Source organism: Gobius niger (assembly GCF_951799975.1).
Source record: "Gobius niger genome assembly, chromosome: 2".
In the NCBI taxonomy this organism is placed as follows: domain Eukaryota; kingdom Metazoa; phylum Chordata; class Actinopteri; order Gobiiformes; family Gobiidae; genus Gobius; species Gobius niger.
The window spans coordinates 17209450-17231977 of NC_136853.1; the positions used below are offsets into that span (position 1 = coordinate 17209450).

Here is a 22528-nt window from a genome sequence, read left to right on the forward strand (position 1 = left end):
TCCCAAGCCTCATAAGATGAAATAGGTCACAATGTGGATTAAACTAGAAAAAAGGATTGTGTTTTGCTGTAAAGAACGATGGGAAGTGAGTTAAGATGAGGACACACTCCAATTGCAATTCAATCTTAAAGGAATAGGCCACCGTTTTTACATACCGAGATATGCTCTTACCTAACCTTAGTCGAGTTAATATATCCCCGTCTGGTCTTTGTCCGTGCGCTCTGTCAGGCAAACGGAGCACATACGCAGCCTCTCCCACATGTCACATAGCTCCAAAAAAGCTCACGATAGAAGCTACCAAGCTCTTCCACGTGTTCCCTATTTAAATAAAGTTACATGAAGTGTTTTCATCCAAAGTATATTTACACAGAAATGTAACATGTCGATTTTATAAGCAGATAAAAAGGGGCACTATATTGTGAGGCGTAATGATACGAGGAGCACAGCGTCCGCGCAGTAACTCCTAAAGACTTCCCCCCGCTCACTTCCGTCAATAGAAGCTGCGTGACTTGTAGAGAGCGAGTTGAGAACAGTTGAAGAAGCGTTGATAACTTGTGAACAATGCCTTTTACGTGCATCGTGCCGGGCTGTGATAACAAGCAGAAAGTATATAGTGTAGTAATGTTTCAAAGATTTCCAACTCACCCCGGATGACGACACAGGACTCAGGACCTCTACCATGAGGTAGGAATGCGAGACCACTTTCCGAAAATACATTTTCTGCTTGTTGTAAAAGGCTCTGTACAAGTCACGCAGCTTCTATTGACGGAAGTGAGCGGGGGAAGCCTTTAGGAGTTATGTGGGAGAGGCTGCGTATGTGCTCCGTTTGCGTGACAGAGCGCACGGACAAAGACCAGACGTGTATATATTAACACGTCTAAGGTTAGGTAAGAACATATCGTAGTATGTAAAAACGGTGGCCTATTCCTTTAAAGCATTACTAAGTAACTTGTTTACCTTAATAAATCCTTTCCGTAGTCCCTCTGGGGTAATAATGCAAGTGTTAATGGGATGACTGGGGGGTCTTTCATCTCCCCCTGGTGTCTCTGGCCAGAAAACCACAATTGCAACTTCGCTGCCTACAGGTCAGATGCGCAATACCCACTAATGGAAGAAGATCCTAACAGGCTAACGGGCAAAGCTAACGGCGGGCTAGCGTCCACTTAAACAGTATTTACAGCCAAGTTTGACTGAAATGGTATCTCTATTGTGTAATTGGATGTACAATATCCCTCTCTCCCTTTGTCTTTTCTGTCAGCGTAGTATTTACTCTCATGGACAATTAATGAGTAAAAAACTGTAACATGCTACGACACCTGCAGCTGCGCTTATGGCCTCTAGGGGCATGAGTTACTTAATTCTGCTTTAAGAGATTTTGTTAAGACAGTGATACAAATGACATGACTGAATTAATATCACTTGTGTTTTTCTCCAGGGATGCATGAAAACATCTAGTATTTGTCTGTGGTCTCCAACAAGTGGCTCAGGAGCTACTTGAAGCTCTCCAGCCATTTCATTTTCACATATGAGCAACATATTCAGTGCATTTTCTTGTTGTTTTGGACGGGTTGAACACAATCTAATCTCTCATTTCGGTGAGAGATTGTTTTATTTAATTGTGTTGAAACCTCATAGCTCCCTGCCAAGTAGCTCACCAGGTAAAACGTTGGAGACACCTGGTTTATGTGGTTGGGACATGTTTAAGAACACACCTGGAACTCATGCAGGCATGTTGTAACCATGGGCTAATTTCAATTTGTTACCCTGCACTCACACGTTTCTTTTATATTCTGGCCTATTGTACTTGTTTATGCTCTACCATTCTACTCCGCGGGTCGCCTCGTGATCGGAAGGGTTCGAATCCCAGCTCCTGCAAATGCACACTGTCGTTGTGTCCTTGGGCAAGACACTTCACCCTACTTGCCTCCAGTGTCTGCGTACATGTGGTGTATGAATGAGAGTGTGAATGGGTGACTGGTACCTTTCCTGTAAAGCGCTTTGGGCCTGACGAAGGTAGAAAAACGCTATATAAGTAGAGTCCATTTACCATTTTTACCATCTACCATTTGTTTTTAATGGTAGGCAAACCGGAGCACCTGGAGGACCCCACAGAAAGGCCCTACACGGTCCTTGGACCTTCTTGCTGTGCCACCCAGCTGCCCACAATTCATCACAATCAAATCTAAATCATGATGTTAATTGTTGAAATCAGAAAATGTTATATTTATTTGGGCATTGTAATGTCTTCTCAAAACTGTCTCTGACACCGCCTGATCATGACCCAGGGTCGTGGGTTTGAGGCCCGTCTCAATCAGCAGGATATCACTCCTCGCTCTTCCCCCCTTCTCACTCTGCACTGTCCTATCGAATAAAGCCTAAGGGTCCAAAATCCTTTAGAAGATCTGTCCTCATGAGGATTTATCACGTAATCTGCTAACCCTGCAGTTTAGACCTTCTGTCGCTTCCAAAGTTTCTTTAGATGTTCCAGCGAATTCTAAAACATAATGTCAAGTCGCAATTGTAACACTCAAAGCCCTCATGGATTAGTGACAATGTTTACAGCCCACTGGTTAATTTGAACATAACACAATATTGCAGGCTCTTTGTGGGGGAGAAGCCTGTGCTGGTTGGAATATTAACAGCTTGCTCCTCAAACTGCAGTTTTCCAAGAGGGAATGCGGTTTCTGTGGGGCAATAGATTATGCATGCGCTTCCGTGTGTGTGTGTGTGTGTGTGTGTGTGTGTACACTCACAGAGGCCTGTCAGATGCAGAAGTCACCCTGATGAAATGTTTCCTCTCACTTCAGGCTTTTAAAACTGATTTACTCGTCCAAGTCGCCGAAGATTGTGCCCTGCTCTTGTTTGTCATCGGCATTTACAGGGGGAAGTTATTTTTCTCCTCTAGAGCGAATGAGCATTTAAAAGGTCAGGTCACCCGGCAGAGATAGTGGACACTGGCTGTCATTCCAATTGTTTGGGGCCACATCAGCAGGGTGACCCCCGGAGCAAAGCACATTAACAGGGAGACCAAGTATGTCCTTAGATTTGTTCCAGCATCTACAATTAGGATAAACGTTCCAGTCCCCTTTTATACATACTGATGGAGCCCTGGCTTTTCAAGCGCTCTCTTTCTCTCCTTGAAATGTTACTATCCTCATTTGGACCCGATAACGTCTTCTGTTGTTGACAGCTGGCCATTGTCCCAAAAGGATTTTTCAGGGGTTTCAAGTTGAGCTTGCTCTGTTGGCAGACAGCGACTTGCACTTCAGTGTGAGCCGAAATAGAGAGGTTCGAGTCGAGTGTGTTCCTGACTTTGAGACGTCATTGTCAGAGTGTGATATGAACTGCACAGAGTAGAAAACATTTGGCGTATTTGTGACCCAACCTGTCATAATGCCCATGCTAGAGATTTACTGTAGTACTCACTTCATTAGCATGTGACTCGTTTTCCCAGTAATTTCCTGGACTGGACTTGAGCATCAAAACTGAGGATTTGAGACATTGTGTGTTTCTGAGTGGCAGTGACTTGGGACTCAACTTAACGGGCTCAAAGACTTGGGTCCCGATCTTCCACCTGGCGCAACAACAGCATTAGCACATACTAGAGTGGCATCTTGCGTGGAAACAAACCAGTGCTTGCGTGGCCAGAGTGCAGGGGCATGGCTTAGAAAGAAGGGATTGACTGAGGCGTGGCGTGCTGCTAGAAGCTGACTGCACTATTACTTCTCATCTTTGTATTAACATCGCACATGGCTGTTTGGGGTCTTCCTCCTCACCACACCTACTCAGTCAAAAATATTGGTCTGTAGGATGACAAAGCTTGGGAGGGACCACTTTTGTACATAACATCACCATTCGCCAGGGTGTCTGTCCAGCCCATGTACAGCCTCCATTCAACCCACTGCCACATGGTCTGCGCAAGATCGGGCCCTTGAACTTACGCTCACAAGCTCTTGGCACCACTGATCTCTAAATACACACTTTTCTACATGTAAAGCTTTTAAATGATGAGTTCATATGTATTTAAATGTCTGTTGTAGTCCGAGTGCACACTGTTAGGAAAACTGATAATATAATTCTTTTTAAATGAGCTGGACTTGTGAGTTAGACTCACACTTGGACTGGGTCTTTGACTTGGTTTTAGGTGAAAGTGACTGGACTTGGACCCAAAATGTATTTTAATGAGTCGGACTGGCACATTCAGAGCTTGCAAATTGAGGACTTGCACTCGGACTTTCTGTATGTCCCAACAACCACAACTATCAAACATTGAGTGACGTTTTCAATTGCAGTTTATTTATATAATGTTTACGACTTTGATGTGGCAGTGTTAAAGATGTTGCACATCACTTTGCATCCCTTTTTATGAAATATAGTTCACCTTGTGTTTTGTACTCTTACTGACTCTGTTGCCAGGGGGGTATCTCTGCCTTTGCTGTGTTACTGTACCTTGTGATGACAGATCTTAAAAATTAAAACTGCACTGCTTTGGGCCTGTTCTGCCTTTGATGTGTACTTGTGTTGATAAAAGAGAGGCGGTGATGTCTCACAGTCGCACAAAATTAAATTCTACAATCTGCAGAAGGGATAAAACGGGCAGGCTCTGTGTGGTGCCAGTGCAAGGGGCGGACTTGGCAGGGGCCGTGGGTGGTGTGTTTGGTCAAAGATACGGCGTGGTGAAATCGGCCTGTACCTGAGACTCCAGACTGGAGTCAGATAACAACACTGTGAGGTCACTGTTTTCATTGGACGTACAGTCTATAGGGCAGACGGGCTAAGCCTCCTCAAGGACCTCAAGATTATGTAGTAAAGACAGACGAGTTTTGTTTGTTATGGGGTGGCCAAAATGCTGCCCTGTGACTGTTCAGTGCAAAGGAGAACAGGAGCGCTTCACTGGGTCAGAAAGGTGAAAGAATAGTGCTGACAATAAACGCTCGCCTTGATGAAAAACTATTGAAGATAGGCAAGCAGTCCGAGGCACTCGAACTGATGAAAAGTGCTTCATTCTTTACTGGGACGCCAACACGTTTCGACCAGAGCGGTGAAAGCGTGACTATAAAGTATAATTTTATTCCTGCTGAATTGACCCAAATATCGTGAGAAATGTGAGAAAATTTTAGAAAGATTTAAAAGCTGAAATATTCACATAATTGACCCATTGGAAAAATAATAATTCTATTAGGATATTCCAAAATAGGTCACCAGTGAGTGGCCTTGTGCTGATGAAATGGTTTTGCTTGTGGCCCTTGATGAAAAAAACTAGACACCCCTGATGAAGAGTAGTTTTAGCTTGGATTGTTTAGTATTGAGGTACAGGGAGCATCACCTGGTTCATCAAGCCTGGAATGAAAAACGTGATGGTCGTGATCCCGCAGGGCAAGCAGATAGCAATCAATAAATTCAATGGTCTGAAACACACAAGCTTTTATTAGGTGAAACAGGACATTATTTTGACATATCACTTCAATTTTAGAAGAGAACATTTGCACATCAGTTACTTGAGGCTGGAGTGTAGGAGACGAGGGAAAATCCCAGCGTACATGAATAAAAGTAATACACACATTACCAACCCTGCAAAAACTGTTTATTTGGATAAGGTCAACGTTCACTCAAGAAAAGGCCCAAAAGCATCCAGTACTTTAACAAACTATGCTGTTTGCTAAATGGTCACATTCATATAGCACTTTTTTTTTTAAAGCTCCACTGGGCACAATTTAAGATTTACATAAAGGGACCATTCAGCGATTCACACTCACAGAGACTGAAGGAAAGGCGGGTAAAATGTCTTTGATCAGTTCATCTTCTATAAACATACATTTTACATAATAATAAGTATCACTTGACTCGTAACTAGATATTTAGTTGTATTATATGCATTTTTAGGTGTACAGTACCTGCATCTAAAAGGGTCTCTGCAGCCCTGCCATTCAAAAGCGTAACTCTGGGCACAGATAAATACGATGAATAAATGAACAAATCTCAGTGCCTGCCATGTGACTGGGCCATTTGAATCTGGCCATGTGATCAAAAGGCTGACAAGGGGACACTACAGCTACCAGAGAATGTTTCAGCATGTGCCTGGCCAACCTCTTTGTGACAACTTTATGAAGCATAATCTGCAGTCAGATACAGTATTTCTTTGACATACTTCAGCACAGTTAACTTTCAGAGTGCTATTGATTTATGAACGTGGTACGGTTGGCGATGACAGCGAGCCTTTTAAGGAAGACTGATTTACACAGGCTTTTCACTCCGGCCTTGACTTTGCGTGGACAGAAGAGGCAATATGCAAATGCTGGCTTAATTTCTGATACAAAAGCAAACGGAATGCTCCGCAGCTTTGGATTTACTCAGCAAAGTGGCCTCTTAGTGGCTCGCTTTGATATCATAAATAAAGCATTACATTAAAGTCTAATTGGGCTGAACCTCTCGACCTAATTTGCTAATGAGATTGAGCGATTTCATCCTCAGTGACAAGATATATGTTCCCATCTCTGCATTACACAGATTAAATATTGAGCCGGACTCCATTAGTTGTATTGAACGTAGTGAAACCAGTAACCAACCCAGCTTGAGTCACAGGTGAGCGCCCGCGTAGCGTGCAGACAGCAACGCGACTTAATAAAAGGAACCACTATTATGTGCACTGGTGCTGGATCTGACCCTGATGTGAAGTAAACTTTCTCACAGAGAGCGAGGCCTCGCACTTTCGGTGATTACTTTCTATTTTGTCCCCATCAGAAAACAAAAGGCGGCATGTTGGAGGCGGCGCCGTAGCCTCGCTTACTGCTCGCTCCTCACAGCAGACTTAGAGTGGGATTAAATACTGCTGTAGAGAGCAGTGCTTAACGCCACACAAGTGATGCTTTTATTGGATTTTGCACTTAAACTTTTACAGTTTGAACAAATCTGTTTATCATTTGTTTTTATTATATTGCATAAATAATTAGTGTAATACAGTATAATATATGCTGTATATGTATAAACTTGCACCACCGTTCCAAAGTTTGGGGTCACCCGGGCCAGTTCTATAGCTTCTCTAATCACATTGTACCATTAGACACTGGAATCATGGTTGCTGGAATTATGCCTCTGTACATGTATGTATCCATAAATTATCATCCGTTTCCAGCTAGAATAGTCATTCACCACATTAACAACGTCTAGATGGTGTTTTTTATTAATTTAATGTTATCCTCATCGGAAAAAAACTGTGCTTTTCTTTCAAAAAATAAGGACATTTTGAGTGACCTCAAACATTTGAACGGTAGTGTATATACAGCTCACATACTGAATTATATTTTATGTGATGTAAAACAACATTAATACAGCAAAATGGTAGGTGAGGCCTTTCTTTGTGGAGTTTGCATTTGTGTTTGTGACTGCGAGAGCGGAACGACCGATGGAAATGATGGTTACAATCAGACGTGGCGTGTTTAGATGAGTCCTGTGTGTGTTCATTTACATGCACTGCCCTATACACATAAACAAACGAAGGCTTCAGCATGGCAGAGTATTTCAATCTCAAACTGTGAATAGCTCTTCTTTAGGTTTTCTCCATCGTAATTTATTGTCCAAAGAGCAATAAGAACATGACCTCATGGCACAGAGTCTATATTCCTTCTTCACTCTATGCCGGCGGCTTCTTAGAGAGGCTTCTGCCGCCCACACGCCCTGAACTACTTGATATGTGAAAGGAGAGTGAATGACCTGTTTTAGTTTCATTTGTGTGTTATCTTCACAGATCATGGTGTTTTTGAAAGACTTATTTTAATCTAAGATTTTAATTCAGCTCCAGTTTTTTCAAAGTCAGCTTTTCAAACATAGCCTGACAGCGCGACGCAAACTATGCTAGAGAGTTGCATCATAAGTGAAGTGCTTACGCTTTGTCAGGTGAAATGAGCCTGAGAGAAAACTTTAAGAAAATACTTAGAGAGGAGAAACTTTTGATTATGGAGGAGAATGTGGTTTCTGCCCTGCTGCAAAATGTGGGACTAGCTCAAGGGTTCATGCGAGTTTGCTCAACTGATCCACAAGTACAGACAGACACTTATATCGGTCATTTTTTAAAGCAACATAAAAACATTTCTTTTCACCCGTCTCCAACAATCTGGGGTGTTCTTTGAGAGATGCTCTGAAAGTATATGGAGGAGCAACTCACGGCTGTGAATTGATTGGATGAGAATGCACACTTGAGTAAATACAAAGCCTAAAAGCAGAAATAAACCTGTTATGGTTATAAGCAGTCATATGGAAAGATAATGTAGCGCTTTTCTACCTTCATCAGGCCCAAAGCGCTTTACAGCAAGGAACCAGCCACCCATTCACTCTCTCATTCATACACCAGAGTACGCAGACACTGGAGGCAAGGTGGGTGAAGTGTCTTGCCCATACGACGACAGTGTGTACTTTCAGGAGCTGGGATTAAAACCCTCGACCTTCCACTCATGAGACGACCCGCTCTACCAACTGCACCACTGTCACCCAGCCAAAATGAGCAAAGTTAGTGTCAGTGGTTTTATTATATCGTTATTAAATGTGCCTGAGGGTTTCAGTTTGAGGATCTTGTAGGATGTTGTGGCATGATCAGTCCAGAACCTCCGAATGTGAAAAGGTTGAGATGAGGATCAGCAACTCTGAGGCAGTGGTATTCCAGATTGATGTAGTGCCTTTGGCTCATAAGAAGGAGTTTGAGTATCTTGTTCATTTGTAAGGTAAGACTGGGATGCAGGCAGATCAGTGAGGCATATGGCTCTTCCACATTAACACATTATGGTGCTGTGATAGCCCGGGAACACCTCAGGAGCCCAAGAAGATCTGGAAGAAGTCTGAGGGAAGTTGAGGAGGTGACCCTGGAAAACACAAGTCAAAGAAAACTGATGGCACTACCTCCTGGTGCACAGTGTGAGCAAGTTGTGAACTTTTAAAGCACAAAGACAGAAAAAATAATATGTAATCCTGGTTATAACTTGATACATTTTATTATCATAAATTATTATAAATTTGACCAGCATTTAGTTTCTTTTGCTTTTGTGTGTTGTTCGCAAGGATGGTTTAGCACTCGTTTTTGAATGGTGAAGGTGGAAGTGGTTCAAGATGGATTCTCGTGTGTGAACTCACAAATACAGTGAGAATTCAGCTTGCATATGTGATGTGGCCTTACTGAACATTTAAGGTTTGATTTGCTTTTAGGAGATGGGCCTTGAGTTTAAGAGGAGATAAGCTTTGATTACATGTTTTAAGAGTTGTTGTGTGAAGCCTGGTGGAACTCACATCAATAAAAAATTGCTGTATTTGGCAATTAAGTGCTTCAATTAAGGACAAAAATAAAATGCTTACAGTTCAGTAAATAGCCACCGGCAAATCAATATTGAAATCTAGGTCAATCGTTAAATACAATTACTCCAGAAGACGATTGTACACGTTGTTATTAAAGGTGGGATGGGCTCTTAGTGGATTAATCCTCAGGCCCTCCTTACACATTTTTGTAGAGGGTTCTATTCTAGGTAATAATCATAAAGAATCGGGTACTGGAGGGTTCATGTTGTGCCCAACATGTCCACATGTGTTTTGTGAATCTGGAGAAAGCATTTGACCGTGTCCGTCGTGGTGCCCTGTGGGGGGTGTTTCGGGAGTATGGGGTCCGGGGCCCTCTGCTAAGGGCTGTCCGTTCCCTGTATGACCGCAGCAGGAGCTTGGTTCGCATTGCCGGTAGTAAGTCAGACCTGTTCCCAGTGCGTGTTGGTCTCCACCAGGGCTGCCCTTTGTCACCAGTTCTGTTCATTACCTTTATGGACGGCATTCAGATTTATCTGCCTGCAACAGCCAGTGACACTGTCCGCTGTAAAAATGTTAAAATAGGACTGTCTTAGTGATGTACAGGCATGGTTGAGTGCAAATTTTGTCAACCTAAACATAAATAAAACAGAGACATTTGGTGTTCAGACTGTGTTTACATGACAGTGTGATTGGTCCGCTGTCCTCCTACGACCGTCTTATCTGAAGAACATTGGTGTATGGTTGACCCATTGTTTAAATTTGACTAAATTAAAGGCTGAACATGCATTTGTAACATCGCGTCTGGACTTTGCAATGCCTTGCATATTGGACTGGACCAGCGCTCCCTGCGGCGACTGCAGAGTGTACAGGAGGTGCATTTTAGTCAGCCTGCCTCCTGACTAAAACAAAGAGGTGTGAGCGCATCACCAATATTTTGTGCACCTTACACTGGCTCCCTGTCAGCTTTCAGGTTTCAGGTTGTGTTGATTGTTTTTAAATGTCTGCACTCTTTGGGCCCTCCTTATTTGAGTGAGCTGTTGCGACCTTACACCAGACCAGCTCCTGTCGAAGTTCCTAAAAGTAGGCAAAAAACAAGAGGTGATAGAGCCTTCTCTGTGGCAGCGCCCTGACTATGGAACGGTCTCCCTCTGTCTGTCAGGTCCTCTCAGTCTGTCAGACAGTTCAAGTCCAGACTGAAAACACACCTCTTCTCCCTGGCCTTCAATGCGAGGTAGTTCAGTGTATCTTGGTCTGTTATCTGTCATTTTTATGCACTTTGGTCAACTGTAGTCGTTATTAAATATGCTATGCTAATAAATTTAGTTTAATGTAGAGAATTTCTAGATGCAGCCAGTGGTCAGAGGGCGTCTGGTTTGGGAGCCTCAGGATCTCATCTCTGCTGTTTGCAGACACTGTTGTTCTGTTGGCTTCATCAAATCAGGACCTTCAGCTGCTCTGGGGCAGTTTGCAGCCGAGTGTGAAGCGACTCTTCGGATTGGTGGAGAGTCCTTGCCTCAAGTGGAGACGTATTTCGGGGTCTTGTTCACGAGTGAGGGATCGGTGCGGCCTCGGCAGTGATGCAGTCGCTGTATTGGACTGTTGTGGTGAAGGGGGGGGGCTGAGTCAGAGGCATAGATATAATATAATACAGCCCCATTCACGGTGATGGTCCCGAATCCTCTGAAACTTACATGGCTGCCTGTTCCTTAAAAGGGCGAAAAGGCAGGAAGCCTCCACAGAGCTCCAGATCTTCATGCTGAAATGATGGTTTTAGCCAGAGGATCTGGCGACTCAAATTGTGGGGCTCACGTGGCTTTCTGATTAGATTATCTTCTTGAGAACAGAAACACAAATTTTAGACAAAAATATCATTGTGGCCATACCGCCTTTGCTCTGCATGAAATTGTAAAAAGCTACTTTGAGTGTCTGGAAAAACGCCATGTTAGACTAATGCATGATTATTATTAATATAATAATAATAATTATTATTATTATTGTTGTTATTATTATTATTGTTGTTGTAATTGTGAATAGATCGAATAGAACATTACAGTAGTAATATTATTCATTTTTCTCAACATATACTTAGGTAAAGGTTTATGAAATATTTACCAAAAATCCTGCATAGCTACCGGGATTTCCCGTTTTAATAGCTTTGACATAGCCAGTCAACAGTAGCCATTATGTGTGTCACCTCAGTTTGTTGTGCTGCCCGTGTGGAACATGTGATGCTGGGAGTTGAGCCCTTGTGTATTGTGTTTCAGGTCATCCATTTCCATAATTGCTTTTAGCCACAAGAAGGCCTTCCTTATGCAACTGCCTTTAAATGTTTAATCACATTGTTTTGAGGTAACAAACTTTGTAAACGCATTTAACAGTATGGCTTGGCCAGGCTGTAAACGAAAACTGTGGCGTGGGTGTCTCGTGCACACAATAGTTATAGTCGTTTTTCATGGTGGACTTGTGTAAATTAGTAAGCGTGGCCGACAGGAGTCACAGCTTGTGTTTCCGTGTCTACATTACACTCAGGACGTGCGTGGTTAGAGTTACACACTTGAATTGACAGATGTCTGTTTGTTAAAAGAGCTCAGTGTCGCTCATCTGATATGAACAACTGCCTCTGAAAATTTAATCTCTTTATTTTCTCTGTGTGCTCCATGGGCTTTGATTATGGCTTTTAAATACAAAAGCGCAGTGTTTGTCAGGGGACATGTGTTGGCACTGTCTGATGTTCGCTGTAGTGTTGATGGCTGATATTTCTTGTTCTGGCTCACAAACAAGCAGTGGTATAATGAGTTCGCGTGGTGAAGCTGCCTTTGTGGAGTTAGAGCTGTCAAGCTGAACTATGTGGAGCACTCGAGTATGTCCACTATCGATCCCTGCTCCTTTTGTCCTTGAATTGAACATGCTGAATGGGGGCCTCTTTCACTGAGAGAATTATTACTATTTCAGCCATTCAATTTTTATGTAACATATCACTGCTAAATTTACAATCTAGGTTACTGATCCCATTAGCCCTCCCAGAACCGCACTCATTTTTATTTCTGGACGAAGAAATACCGAATGAACGTAAGTGATGACTCGTTGGCGAGCAGCCGAGTCATGATGATTCTCTGAGACGGTGTTCCATAATATGACTTTTATCTGATAAGTGCTGTTTTGACCTGTAAATTAACATTTAGTTTTTTTACACTTACACAGCTGAAACCACAAGATCCTTTAAGCCCTTTATTCATGGCTAAACACACACACTCTTGTGGGGAATAGAGAGTCACTCAGCAAAATCCTCACATTTAAAGATAAGCTTAGGATGGCCTGACCTGTGAAAACTCCACTCACAAAATGCTAAGTACAAGCCGTGTATGAGTGTGAAGTTATTTAGATCCACTGCTGTAATTCAAGCACATTAAGGCTGCCTCGGCAGAATGTAATCATGTGCTTTTTTTCTTTCCTTGCCCTGAAAGGCTCCTGCTCTCAGTGAAAAAAACACGGCAAACTCCGCTGTATTTGCTGACAGCAACATTTTGTGAAATATCTACTGGCGGCTGTGGCACAGTGCAGGACCTTGGGGTGATTGAGTGGAAGGGGGTGCAGTGAAGGAAGAGCAGCTAGGCATGTCAGCGAGAGCAGCGCTTTGACAAATGCAGGAGAATCTAATACAGTTTGATCGTGTTAAATCTGTAGCCCACACCCGTTACGACCCGCTCTGATATGATGATAGTGGGGTTTGAGTGCAGGTTGTGTGGGGTCTCAGGTGGTGGATGTGGTCCAGGGGAGTGTCAGTTCAGAGAGAGTCCTGACTCGAGATAACTGCACAGAGGATTGATGTAATGAAGAGGGGCCACTGTGTGACAGTGGAGGTGTGTGACTGATGATGGGCGCACTGATCCGCCCACACGGCACTCCCCTGTGAAACAAAAGCCTTCTGGACGGAGCAGCAGGCCAACAGGAGCCCCGCTAATGTGGAAGCACAGCTGTTCTCATCAGCGCTGCTTCAGTCCAGTGTGTTCACTGCACTGCACAACACGCACAGAAGAAGATATTGATCTAACATGGTTTTATAGGTATGTTGGTTGTAAAATGACCTGAGCGCCTCAATTTAATGCTTGTATTTTGTTACATATTTGTTAACTGCTACTATCTTAAAAACATCGCCTCTCTTTGTTGTAAACAAGCCAGTTAACTTTAAGCTCTCCTCTATTTTCAAATATCTGTCTTTTATTGTCTTTGCTGGTATCTGTCAGTGAGGGCATGATGCAGTATGAATAGTTATTCAAATCTATGCACAAGACAGTCGGCAATATTACCAAAGCCTTGCAGTAATAATTCCTATGGGAATCATCCTGAGTCAATTCTACACAGACAAATGCACTATTCCCTCCTGCAATAGAAGATCAAGGACAACGAGGACACATAATTCAAGGCTTTCAGACGCAATCTCCTTGAAATTAAGTAGTCCTCTTTGCAATCCTTTAAACAGAAAAGAAATAAGCCCTGACAATTTAAATTGCCTATACATTTGATTTTAAGAAGTCCACACCATCTTGATGTCTGGGCACACTTTTGTTTCTGCATACAGGACTGACGTATGGCCTTTTATGCGCTTCATTAGAATTACAATCAATGCGGTTGTTAAAGTCAGTGTTTTCACCATACTATTAAAAAAAAAGAAAAGAAAATTGTCCCTCAAGGCCTTTATGATTTATTGCTTTTTAGAGTTTAAAGATTTCCCGTAGTTTTCTGCAGCCATGATGGAATGATGCCAGTCGGCTCCTTGGGTCTCAAAGTGTGCATTGTTTTGCAGTTATTCATGGTGGACAATGCAGCGGATGACTGGAGGATAGCCATGACCTACGAGCGCATCTTCTTCATCTGCCTGGAGATCCTGGTGTGCGCCATCCACCCCATCCCAGGGAACTACACCTTCACCTGGACTGCCCGCCTGGCCTACTCCTACGTGCCATCCAAGACTGATGCGGACGTGGACATCATTCTGTCGATCCCCATGTTCCTGCGTCTGTACCTCATTGCACGAGTCATGTTGTTGCACAGTAAGCTCTTCACAGACGCCTCCTCGCGAAGCATCGGTGCCCTCAACAAGATCAACTTTAACACGCGCTTTGTGATGAAGACGCTCATGACGATCTGTCCCGGGACGGTGCTGCTAGTCTTCACCATCTCACTGTGGATCATTGCTGCGTGGACTGTCAGAGCCTGTGAGAGGTGCTGGAGAGCTTTCTCACGCTATGACATAAAACATGCATGAAGCATAAAAATAGTTTATGTAGGCATATCGGTTGTGCCAGGCTGACGCATGCAGGAGAAAGCATTAGTTACATATTGAGTAGATGTAAAAAGTAAATGGAACGCAAAAAAAAATAAAAAATTCTAGATTAGTTTAAGTGACTCATATTCAGATTAATAGAAAAGGAACAACAGACATGGGAATTAATTAGAAAAAACATACAATTATCCCCATAACAAGCAGACAACAACATAAAGATAAAATAAAACAAAATATTATCAATTATTAGTCAAATAAACTACATGTCTGCGCTGGGACAGGTTCGATTGTCCAGGAGCCAGAGTTTTGCTGATCTAGTGGAGGTTCACAGTGATGTAGTGTTCCTGATGTTGGGGCCAACAGTGTTCCAAGTGTTAATAGTTGTTCTTCTGTGAGAAATAGCACTATATTCTTACAACTGCATGGTCTATATACCGGGGGTTCCCAAACTTTTCAGGCTGCGTCCCCAAAATCGGGACCTGCTTCTGTAAAATGTAATCAGCATTTCTAATAATTCAAGGTTCCTACACATGTGGCTTAATTACACATAGTATACATTTTCTTTTAAAGGAATAGGCCACTGTTTTCCATACTGAGATATGTTCTTACCTGAGCTTAGATGAGTTAATACGTACCTGTCTGGTCTTTGTGTGTGCGCTCAGTCACGCAAATAGACCAAATACGTGGTTAGCATTTAGCCTCTCCCATTATATTCCTATAGCTCTAAACGGGGGTGAAGTTAGAAGCGTCCAAGCTGTTCCACATTTTCCCTATTTAAATACAGTTGCGTGAAAAGTTGCACGATCCAAGTCTAAGGCGTAATAACACCGTAGGAGCTTTACTGCGCGGACGTCAAAGAAATCGACATGTTTAATTTTGTGTAACTAGACTTGGATCGTGTAACTTTTCATGTAGCTGTATTTAAATAGGGAAAACCTGAAAGAGCTTGGTCGCTTCTAACTACATCCCAGTTTCCATAGGAATATGCTGGGAGAGGCTAAATGCTAACAACATCTTTGGTCTTTTTGCATGACTGAGCGCACGCACAAAGACCAGACAGGTACACATCAACTCGTCTAAGCTGAGGTAAGAACATATCCCAGTATGGAAAAACGGTGGCCTGTTCCTTTAATCAAAAATACATAACATACAGAAATGTAAGAAATACTACTATTAGTACTATTACAAAGATTGCACTGTGCAACCAAGGAAAATATATATTTGCACCGAGTAGATTTGTATGTGTACGTAAACTCTAAATGGCCCTGGGAACACAATGTATATTTGTTTTTTTTTATTTGTGTATTTGTTTTGTAAGCTTTTTTTCTTGTTTTCTGTATTGGCCCTGAAAATTGTGTGATGTTTTTCCACTGAACATGAAGCTGGAACACATCTTTAATTTATTATTGATTGCAGGTACCATGACAACCAGGACATAACCAGCAACTTTCTCGGAGCCATGTGGTTGATTTCGATCACATTTCTTACCATTGGGTATGGAGATATGGTCCCAAACACGTACTGTGGGAAAGGTGTCTGCCTCATAACTGGCATTATGGTGAGCAGTTATGTTGTTTACAATAGAAGAAATGTGTAATACCCATGACACATCTAATTATTCCTCATAAATCTACACATGCAGACAATCAGTCAGTAGAAGTAAAGTCAAGGCAAGGGAAGTTAAAGGAAGTGAGATCCAGGGCCCTGCAGAAACATGAGCACACATGTTGTACACAGACAAATGTTTGACTCATGTAAACATGACGCATGACAGCAGTGACTTCTGTTTGAAAGGACATGATGCTAAAAAAATACAACAAACAATGAGCTCCATAAAAATCTATGCCTCAGAATCGTCTCTTGCGAATATTATTCCCATTAGGAGAAAATAAAAACCAAGGCATCTACATGTATTTACATTGTCTCTCAGAAGCATTTATTTCAAGCGGCTAATTGTTTAAAAAAAGCCGGGTGTTTGACGTTTTGGAATATTTCTCCAGTGTGTGCCTGTCTTTGTCAGGGTGCCGGCTGCACTGCGCTGGTGGTGGCTGTTGTGGCAAAAAAACTGGAGCTAACCAAAGCTGAAAAACATGTCCACAATTTTATGATGGACACCCAGCTTACAAAAAGAGTAAGTACCTCAAAATGTGCTCATTGTCCTGTGTCTTGAGTAACTTCAACTGTATCATGTGGTTTAGGTGAAAAATACAGCTGCGAACGTTCTCAGGGAGACGTGGCTCATCTACAAAAACACCAAACTGGTGAGAAAGATGGACCACGCCAAAGTCAGGAAGCACCAGAGGAAGTTTCTCCAAGCCATTCACCAGTAGGTACCACACGGGCACCACCACTCCTCTCTGGCAGCAAAATGAATCTGAAACGAAGCTGAAATCTGAATTGTTTGACACCTGTAGCAAAAGTATGTGCTAAATGTGGTCAATATATATATTTTTGTTTGCTTTTCTAACCCAATAATTGTATGCTTTCTTACGTTACTGAAGCAGTAGTAGCGTTGATAGTTTTGCCTCTTGCTTTGGTGAATTGTGCTCCTCTGCTCGCCTTTAGCTGGTGTCAGCCTGGCCTCAGGACTCCTCATGGCTGTTCCAACATGCACCTGTCAGCTTCCCCCTGGAGAAACCCTAAAGTTCTGTCTAATTGCTAAATAATTGCAGCTTCACCTCCCTCTTTTTTGTTTTGGCATGAAGGCCCTTCATGCCCACAAACCGTGCAGCTCCTTAATCAACTGGCCGTCATTGAAAACATGATAGAGAGCTACTAAAATGATGCCAGAATGTGCACTTCATAGTGTTCTCTGTGTGTCTGCTTGTCTTTGGAGTTTGTGTATGTTTTGAGGTCCCTGTGCAGTGTGCATCTTTGCTTTGCATTTAAAGCCTATGGACACACATCAGTTTTCTGAAAACAGTAGAAAGTTTGAGTCTGTGTGTAGCTGCTGCAACACACATTTTCTGTAGAACACTCTGAGCTGGAGCTTTGAAAGTATATTTTGTAGGGAAATGTAATTTTAGCCCAGTGTTCAAGGACATTTGCTCAGCATGGTGTAGCCTCCTGTAGTGTTTTTTATCTTTAAATTCAGCCTTTGTTTGTGGGTGGTGTGATTGTGCACCTCATTGCAGTGAGTGTGGCTGGTAGCTATCGCTGTGTAGGGTTTGAAGGTCCAAACTGTATATAAAGTATTAAGACCTGACGTGGGCATTTACCCTTTGTATAAAAAGAGGTAATGCTGAATAAAAGGTTTTCCTCCTGTCTAGCAGCAGCAGGACGATGTGGAACTCTTAACTCTCTGTTAGACAAACAGCAGTGAGCTGGATGTGGTTACTGGTATAGTTATATACAGTGGTACTAATTCATACTTACACAAGAAGGTTAGTGCAGTTTTATGAACCGGTGGTGGCAGAATGAGGGAGCGGAGACCATTCAGCGCTGAGATCATATTGTTGCTAGAGCTGTTGTGGATGAGGGTTGCGACCATACACCAGGACAGACCTTCACCATCTGAGTATGTTTTTATAATGTTGCAATATCTCATTTGTCTACTTCATGTTTCCTTTTTTCCTATTTGTGTCAACACAATGCGATAGAGCTCGGAAGTAAGTTTACGCCTCATATGTAGATACAGACTTGATGTGTGCATGCCTAAATGAGAGCTTGAACCCAATAATGTGACTAAAATTTACACTCCCTCATTTGATAAGTGAAATTCATGTCACCAAAAGTATCACAACCTCAAATGATTGTATTGAACACAGCAGTCTATGTGATTAATCCCTTTCTGTAACACAGTCTATTAAATGATGTGCTCAGTAATCTGACATTTGTCAGTTAATGTCACACTTCACACTAAACACCATCACATTGTTTTATGTTGTTAGCGACTGCACTCTATGTAAACACTATACACTCACTTAAAGTGAATTTCAATTATCATTGATGGAGGGTTCTAGTTTTCCCATTTCTGCATGGATGTGATGAGAATATCAACTTTAATCAGGAAGTCACTGATTAAACTCCAGCCGACTGTGCTTTCACGTACCGAAGGATGACGACTCGAGCAGCAAGCTATCTCATTCTCTCTCGCCACTAAGCCATGTTGTAGCACTTAGCAGTCACGCTTGTGCACTAATCAGGCTCAGGGTCATCTCTTCGGCGTGTGGAACCATTGTTACGCCTGGTACTACATTAGCAGCCACATTTCCCTCATTTCCCTGTTGGATGACTCTGTAGGAATGATATGGCGTTATCATGGCTGGCATTAACAACATAATACCCAGCTGTCATGCATCTGTGCGTTGAGAGGAATTGGCCGATAAAGCTATAGGTTGAAATATCCAAAAGGTTGTCTGGGCGGGCTGTTTCATATCTGAGAAGATTATGTTAGAGGCATTAAAAGTAGGTGTGACATTTTCACAACAGATATATTTTCACCACCACCATGTAAACTGTAAATTCAACTTTTTGCTGAACCCCTTTGTGGTGCTTTGAAAATACCCCGAAAAAAGAAATACACCATTGATCCCCACACAACTCCAATTGTAACGTAGCATATAACTCGCTATTGTTTATATTTTATATAATGTTTTTACCTGATTTCATGAAAACAGACACAACAACGATGTGAGGAAGTAGTAGAGTGTTAATGTCCTTCCATTCATATGCAGAAAATGGTAAAGAATTGATTCTAACTCTAATATGACATTTGTCCTGTCCTGCAAAAAAGCCGACAAACCCACTTACAATCTTTTTCTTTGTCTGTCTTTGGGGATTAGTGTTTCCTACACAAACAAGGGCGAAGTGTGCACCGTAGACTCCCAGTGAGGGCTTGTTAGCCGAGCTATGTGTGAAGTCGCTTTAGTGACCGAGAGATACAAGGTCAATATGATCCTCAGCGTAGCCCCAGGACCAGTCGTCAAATCTGTCTGCAGGGGACTCAACACAGCAGGCTTCTCTCCTCCCCAGGTCAGCTGAGTTCATCAAAGGAGAGCAAGTCAAGAGCATGACGAAACGTCGCTCTGCACTAGCTGAGATTGCCTTAACAGATTTAGAGGAGTCTAATGAAAAGCTTAGCTTAGCCATTTCCCCCGATGAATAACAAGCAGAAAGAGAGTGCCCTGTTGGAAAGGACAAGTGCCTATGAGCAGTGATTGACTGAGGCTGTGGTTGTATTGAATATTCAGGCCAGGGCCACTCTTTGCCTCAGGGTGACCTCACTTTGCCCCTGATGGCCATTGGTCATCCAACTGTGAAATGCTTTAACCTAACAGGCCTTACATCACCTGCTGTCATTTAACATTGATTTTTTTTATTATTCTTTCATTACTTGAGATGCTCTTGTTCTTATTTTTAATGTATTATTTTGGAAAGTAGATGGCTCTTAAATCCAGCGTATTTATTTAGGCCTTTCTTTTGTCATTATTGTAACACCATATGTTGGTGTAAGCTACCATCTTTGCTCCGCATCTGCCCATCTTCAGGGAGCAGAAAAAAACTACTGCTGCATTGCATAAAATGGTTGCATCACGGCTAATTAGCAGATTTCCCTAAAGGCCCCTTTAAATCCCTTTTCGACCTTCGTTTCGGTTTGTTTTTAATTCATGCACCCTTCGTCTCTGTTGGAAACACAGGAGATGTTTGCTCTAAATCTCTGATGCTTGCTGACTTTACACCCCAATATTGTGATGCTTTTTGTGCTTAAGTAATTTAGCACGCGTCGATGACTTCAGGAAAAACAACACTCCTGAATATTATGAGACTGCATGTGGTCCACACAATTCTGCACAGATGTTCTTTTTAAAGCCCTGAAGGAGCAAAGAAACAGACTTCGAAACCTAATTAGAAGATGTGAATTAATATGGCTGATTGTTTTTTAACCTCGTGTTTTTTTTCTCTTATAAATTATGTAAAAGATCAAGGCTTAGCGACAATAAATAATCACATATACATTTTTTGCCTACTGGCAGGATATGAGCTGAAGAGAACATACATTGATCAAACTGACAAAGTTTTTTTCTAATTCCGGGAATGTCAATATTTTAAATCTTTCTACATAAAAGTGCTTGACATTGCTATCTATTGGTCCATAAAGATAAACATCTGTGGCTTAAACGGCAACTAAATAATATATGAGCTGTACAACACCGAAGAGAACACTGAAGGCCCTATACCTGATTTTTTTTTTTTTTATAGCAGTGGAACAAAATTAGTTTTCAGTCTTCAGCTCCTTTTGTATATTCTAAACTCAGATATGTGTGGAAATAATACTGTGCATCTTAATAAAAAGCATTTCTATCAATTTCATGAATTTGCTCGTCACTTGTTTTCTAGCATTTCTGTAAAAGTGACCCTGAAAGTTGTGAAATGTGCTTAAAAGCTCTTCCTTGTGAAGAAATTGGGACGTTACAAATGTGTTAATAAAGTTAGGAATCAGTTTGAACCACAACCAACATTTTATATTTATTGGCCCCCTCTGTCATTGTTCGTAATGAAAAAAAAAATCAGGTACTGGGCTTATAATGGCGCTAGAAACAATCCCCATCTTTGTTTTACACCTTTATAGTTTGACTGTTAAGTGTGATTTATCAGAGGGCCCTCTCTAAAGACTGATGCATCACATGAGTAGGTCCTGGAGCAGTTCATTCTCAGTGGCAGCTCTCCCTTGTGCAGTCACTGCATGCAGCTCCACCAAACAGACTGACCCTTGCGACCCCTGCATTATACTACACACATCCTCTGCATGTCCAAGGAGTGCTCTGCGTGTCTGCCTCTTGTGTGCACACCTTCAATGACCAACTGATAGATAATTTATTGGGTTCTGAATGGTCTTGTGTTCAGATTGAGAAGTGTTAAAATGGAGCAACGCAAGCTGAATGACCAAGCAAACTCACTAGTGGACCTTGCAAAGGTAAGCTGGACTAAGCTCACAGCTTCACTGCGCCATAGGAGATTTTCCTTTGTGTAACTCGACTGACTGCATGCTGCTTCACTGTGTTCTCTAATACCGTCAAAGTCTACAGGTGTCAAATAAACAGACAGGCTTTCTATGGTGCTGTTAAAATGAAACCTTGTGATAAAGCAGTTTGACGACCGCTTCTCCCAGGATATATTTGATCACAAATTACTGAATGAGCAAAGTAAACACTTGCATAATACTATACAGCATGTTCAAATCCAAAATTTATTTTCTTTGTATGTCAGTTGTTTGTCTCCAGATGCTCTAAACAGAAGTTGACAAACCTTAGGGAAAGACCAGGCGTAGTGCCAGCCTGACACAGCAGAAAGAGTAACCTGGGAAGGGAGACACAGTGATCTGATGATTCAGCCAGAAGCACACGCAGCAGTGAGAGAGAGGAGAGCGCTTTGACATTCACAAAAGCGCTCTGCTTTGAATGGGATTCCAGCCAGCATGTCATGAAAGGTTTCAGAATATCACCTTGCTCTGGAAAACAGCAGTGGATCTAGAATGTGACATTGAACAGAGTGCGACGGTGCATTTGAAGGAGCTTGGTGCCAGAAGAGGGCAGTGTTGTTTCACCACTCTCAACAATTGCAGCAGATAATGGCGCTAAATGGAGCTGCTTATTGGGAGCTGCATAATTGCTGCAGTGCTTTGTGAATGTGTTGAGATCACACTATGACCAGTAACATTAGATGTAGCAGGTGTTTAACACAGAAGGTGCTGAGCGTGTGTGTATTTCTCCCACAGGGCTTCTTCACACGGCTGCTTTTTACAGTAAATTATTCATCTCCAAATTGCAAAATTGCACCACTTCTTTTTGCACCACCTCCTTCACTCTAGAACGTAAGATAAAAGTGCAGTTTCTCAGCACTTTATTATTTACACGCACGCACGCACACACACACACACACACACACACACACACACACACACACACACACACACACACACACACACACACACACACACACACACACACACACACACACACACAC

At 42.3% G+C, this 22528-nt stretch overlaps 1 protein-coding gene across 4 annotated transcripts in view; it reads left to right on the forward strand.

Moving 5' to 3' along the window:
• The window catches only part of kcnn2 (potassium calcium-activated channel subfamily N member 2), a 37014-nt gene that overhangs the window by 11655 nt on the left and 2831 nt on the right, over positions 1-22528 (forward strand). For 2 of the 4 annotated variants that reach the window (XM_079582972.1, XM_079582971.1), the window contains exons 3-7: positions 14084-14502; positions 15980-16121; positions 16584-16694; positions 16762-16889; positions 21410-21479. In XM_079582972.1, coding sequence (XP_079439098.1) covers positions 14084-14502; positions 15980-16121; positions 16584-16694; positions 16762-16889; positions 21410-21479 — 870 coding nt within the window. The remainder of the gene's footprint in view (positions 1-14083; positions 14503-15979; positions 16122-16583; positions 16695-16761; positions 16890-21409; positions 21480-22528) is intronic. The other 2 variants (XM_079582970.1, XM_079582969.1) reach the window with 1 other exon arrangement.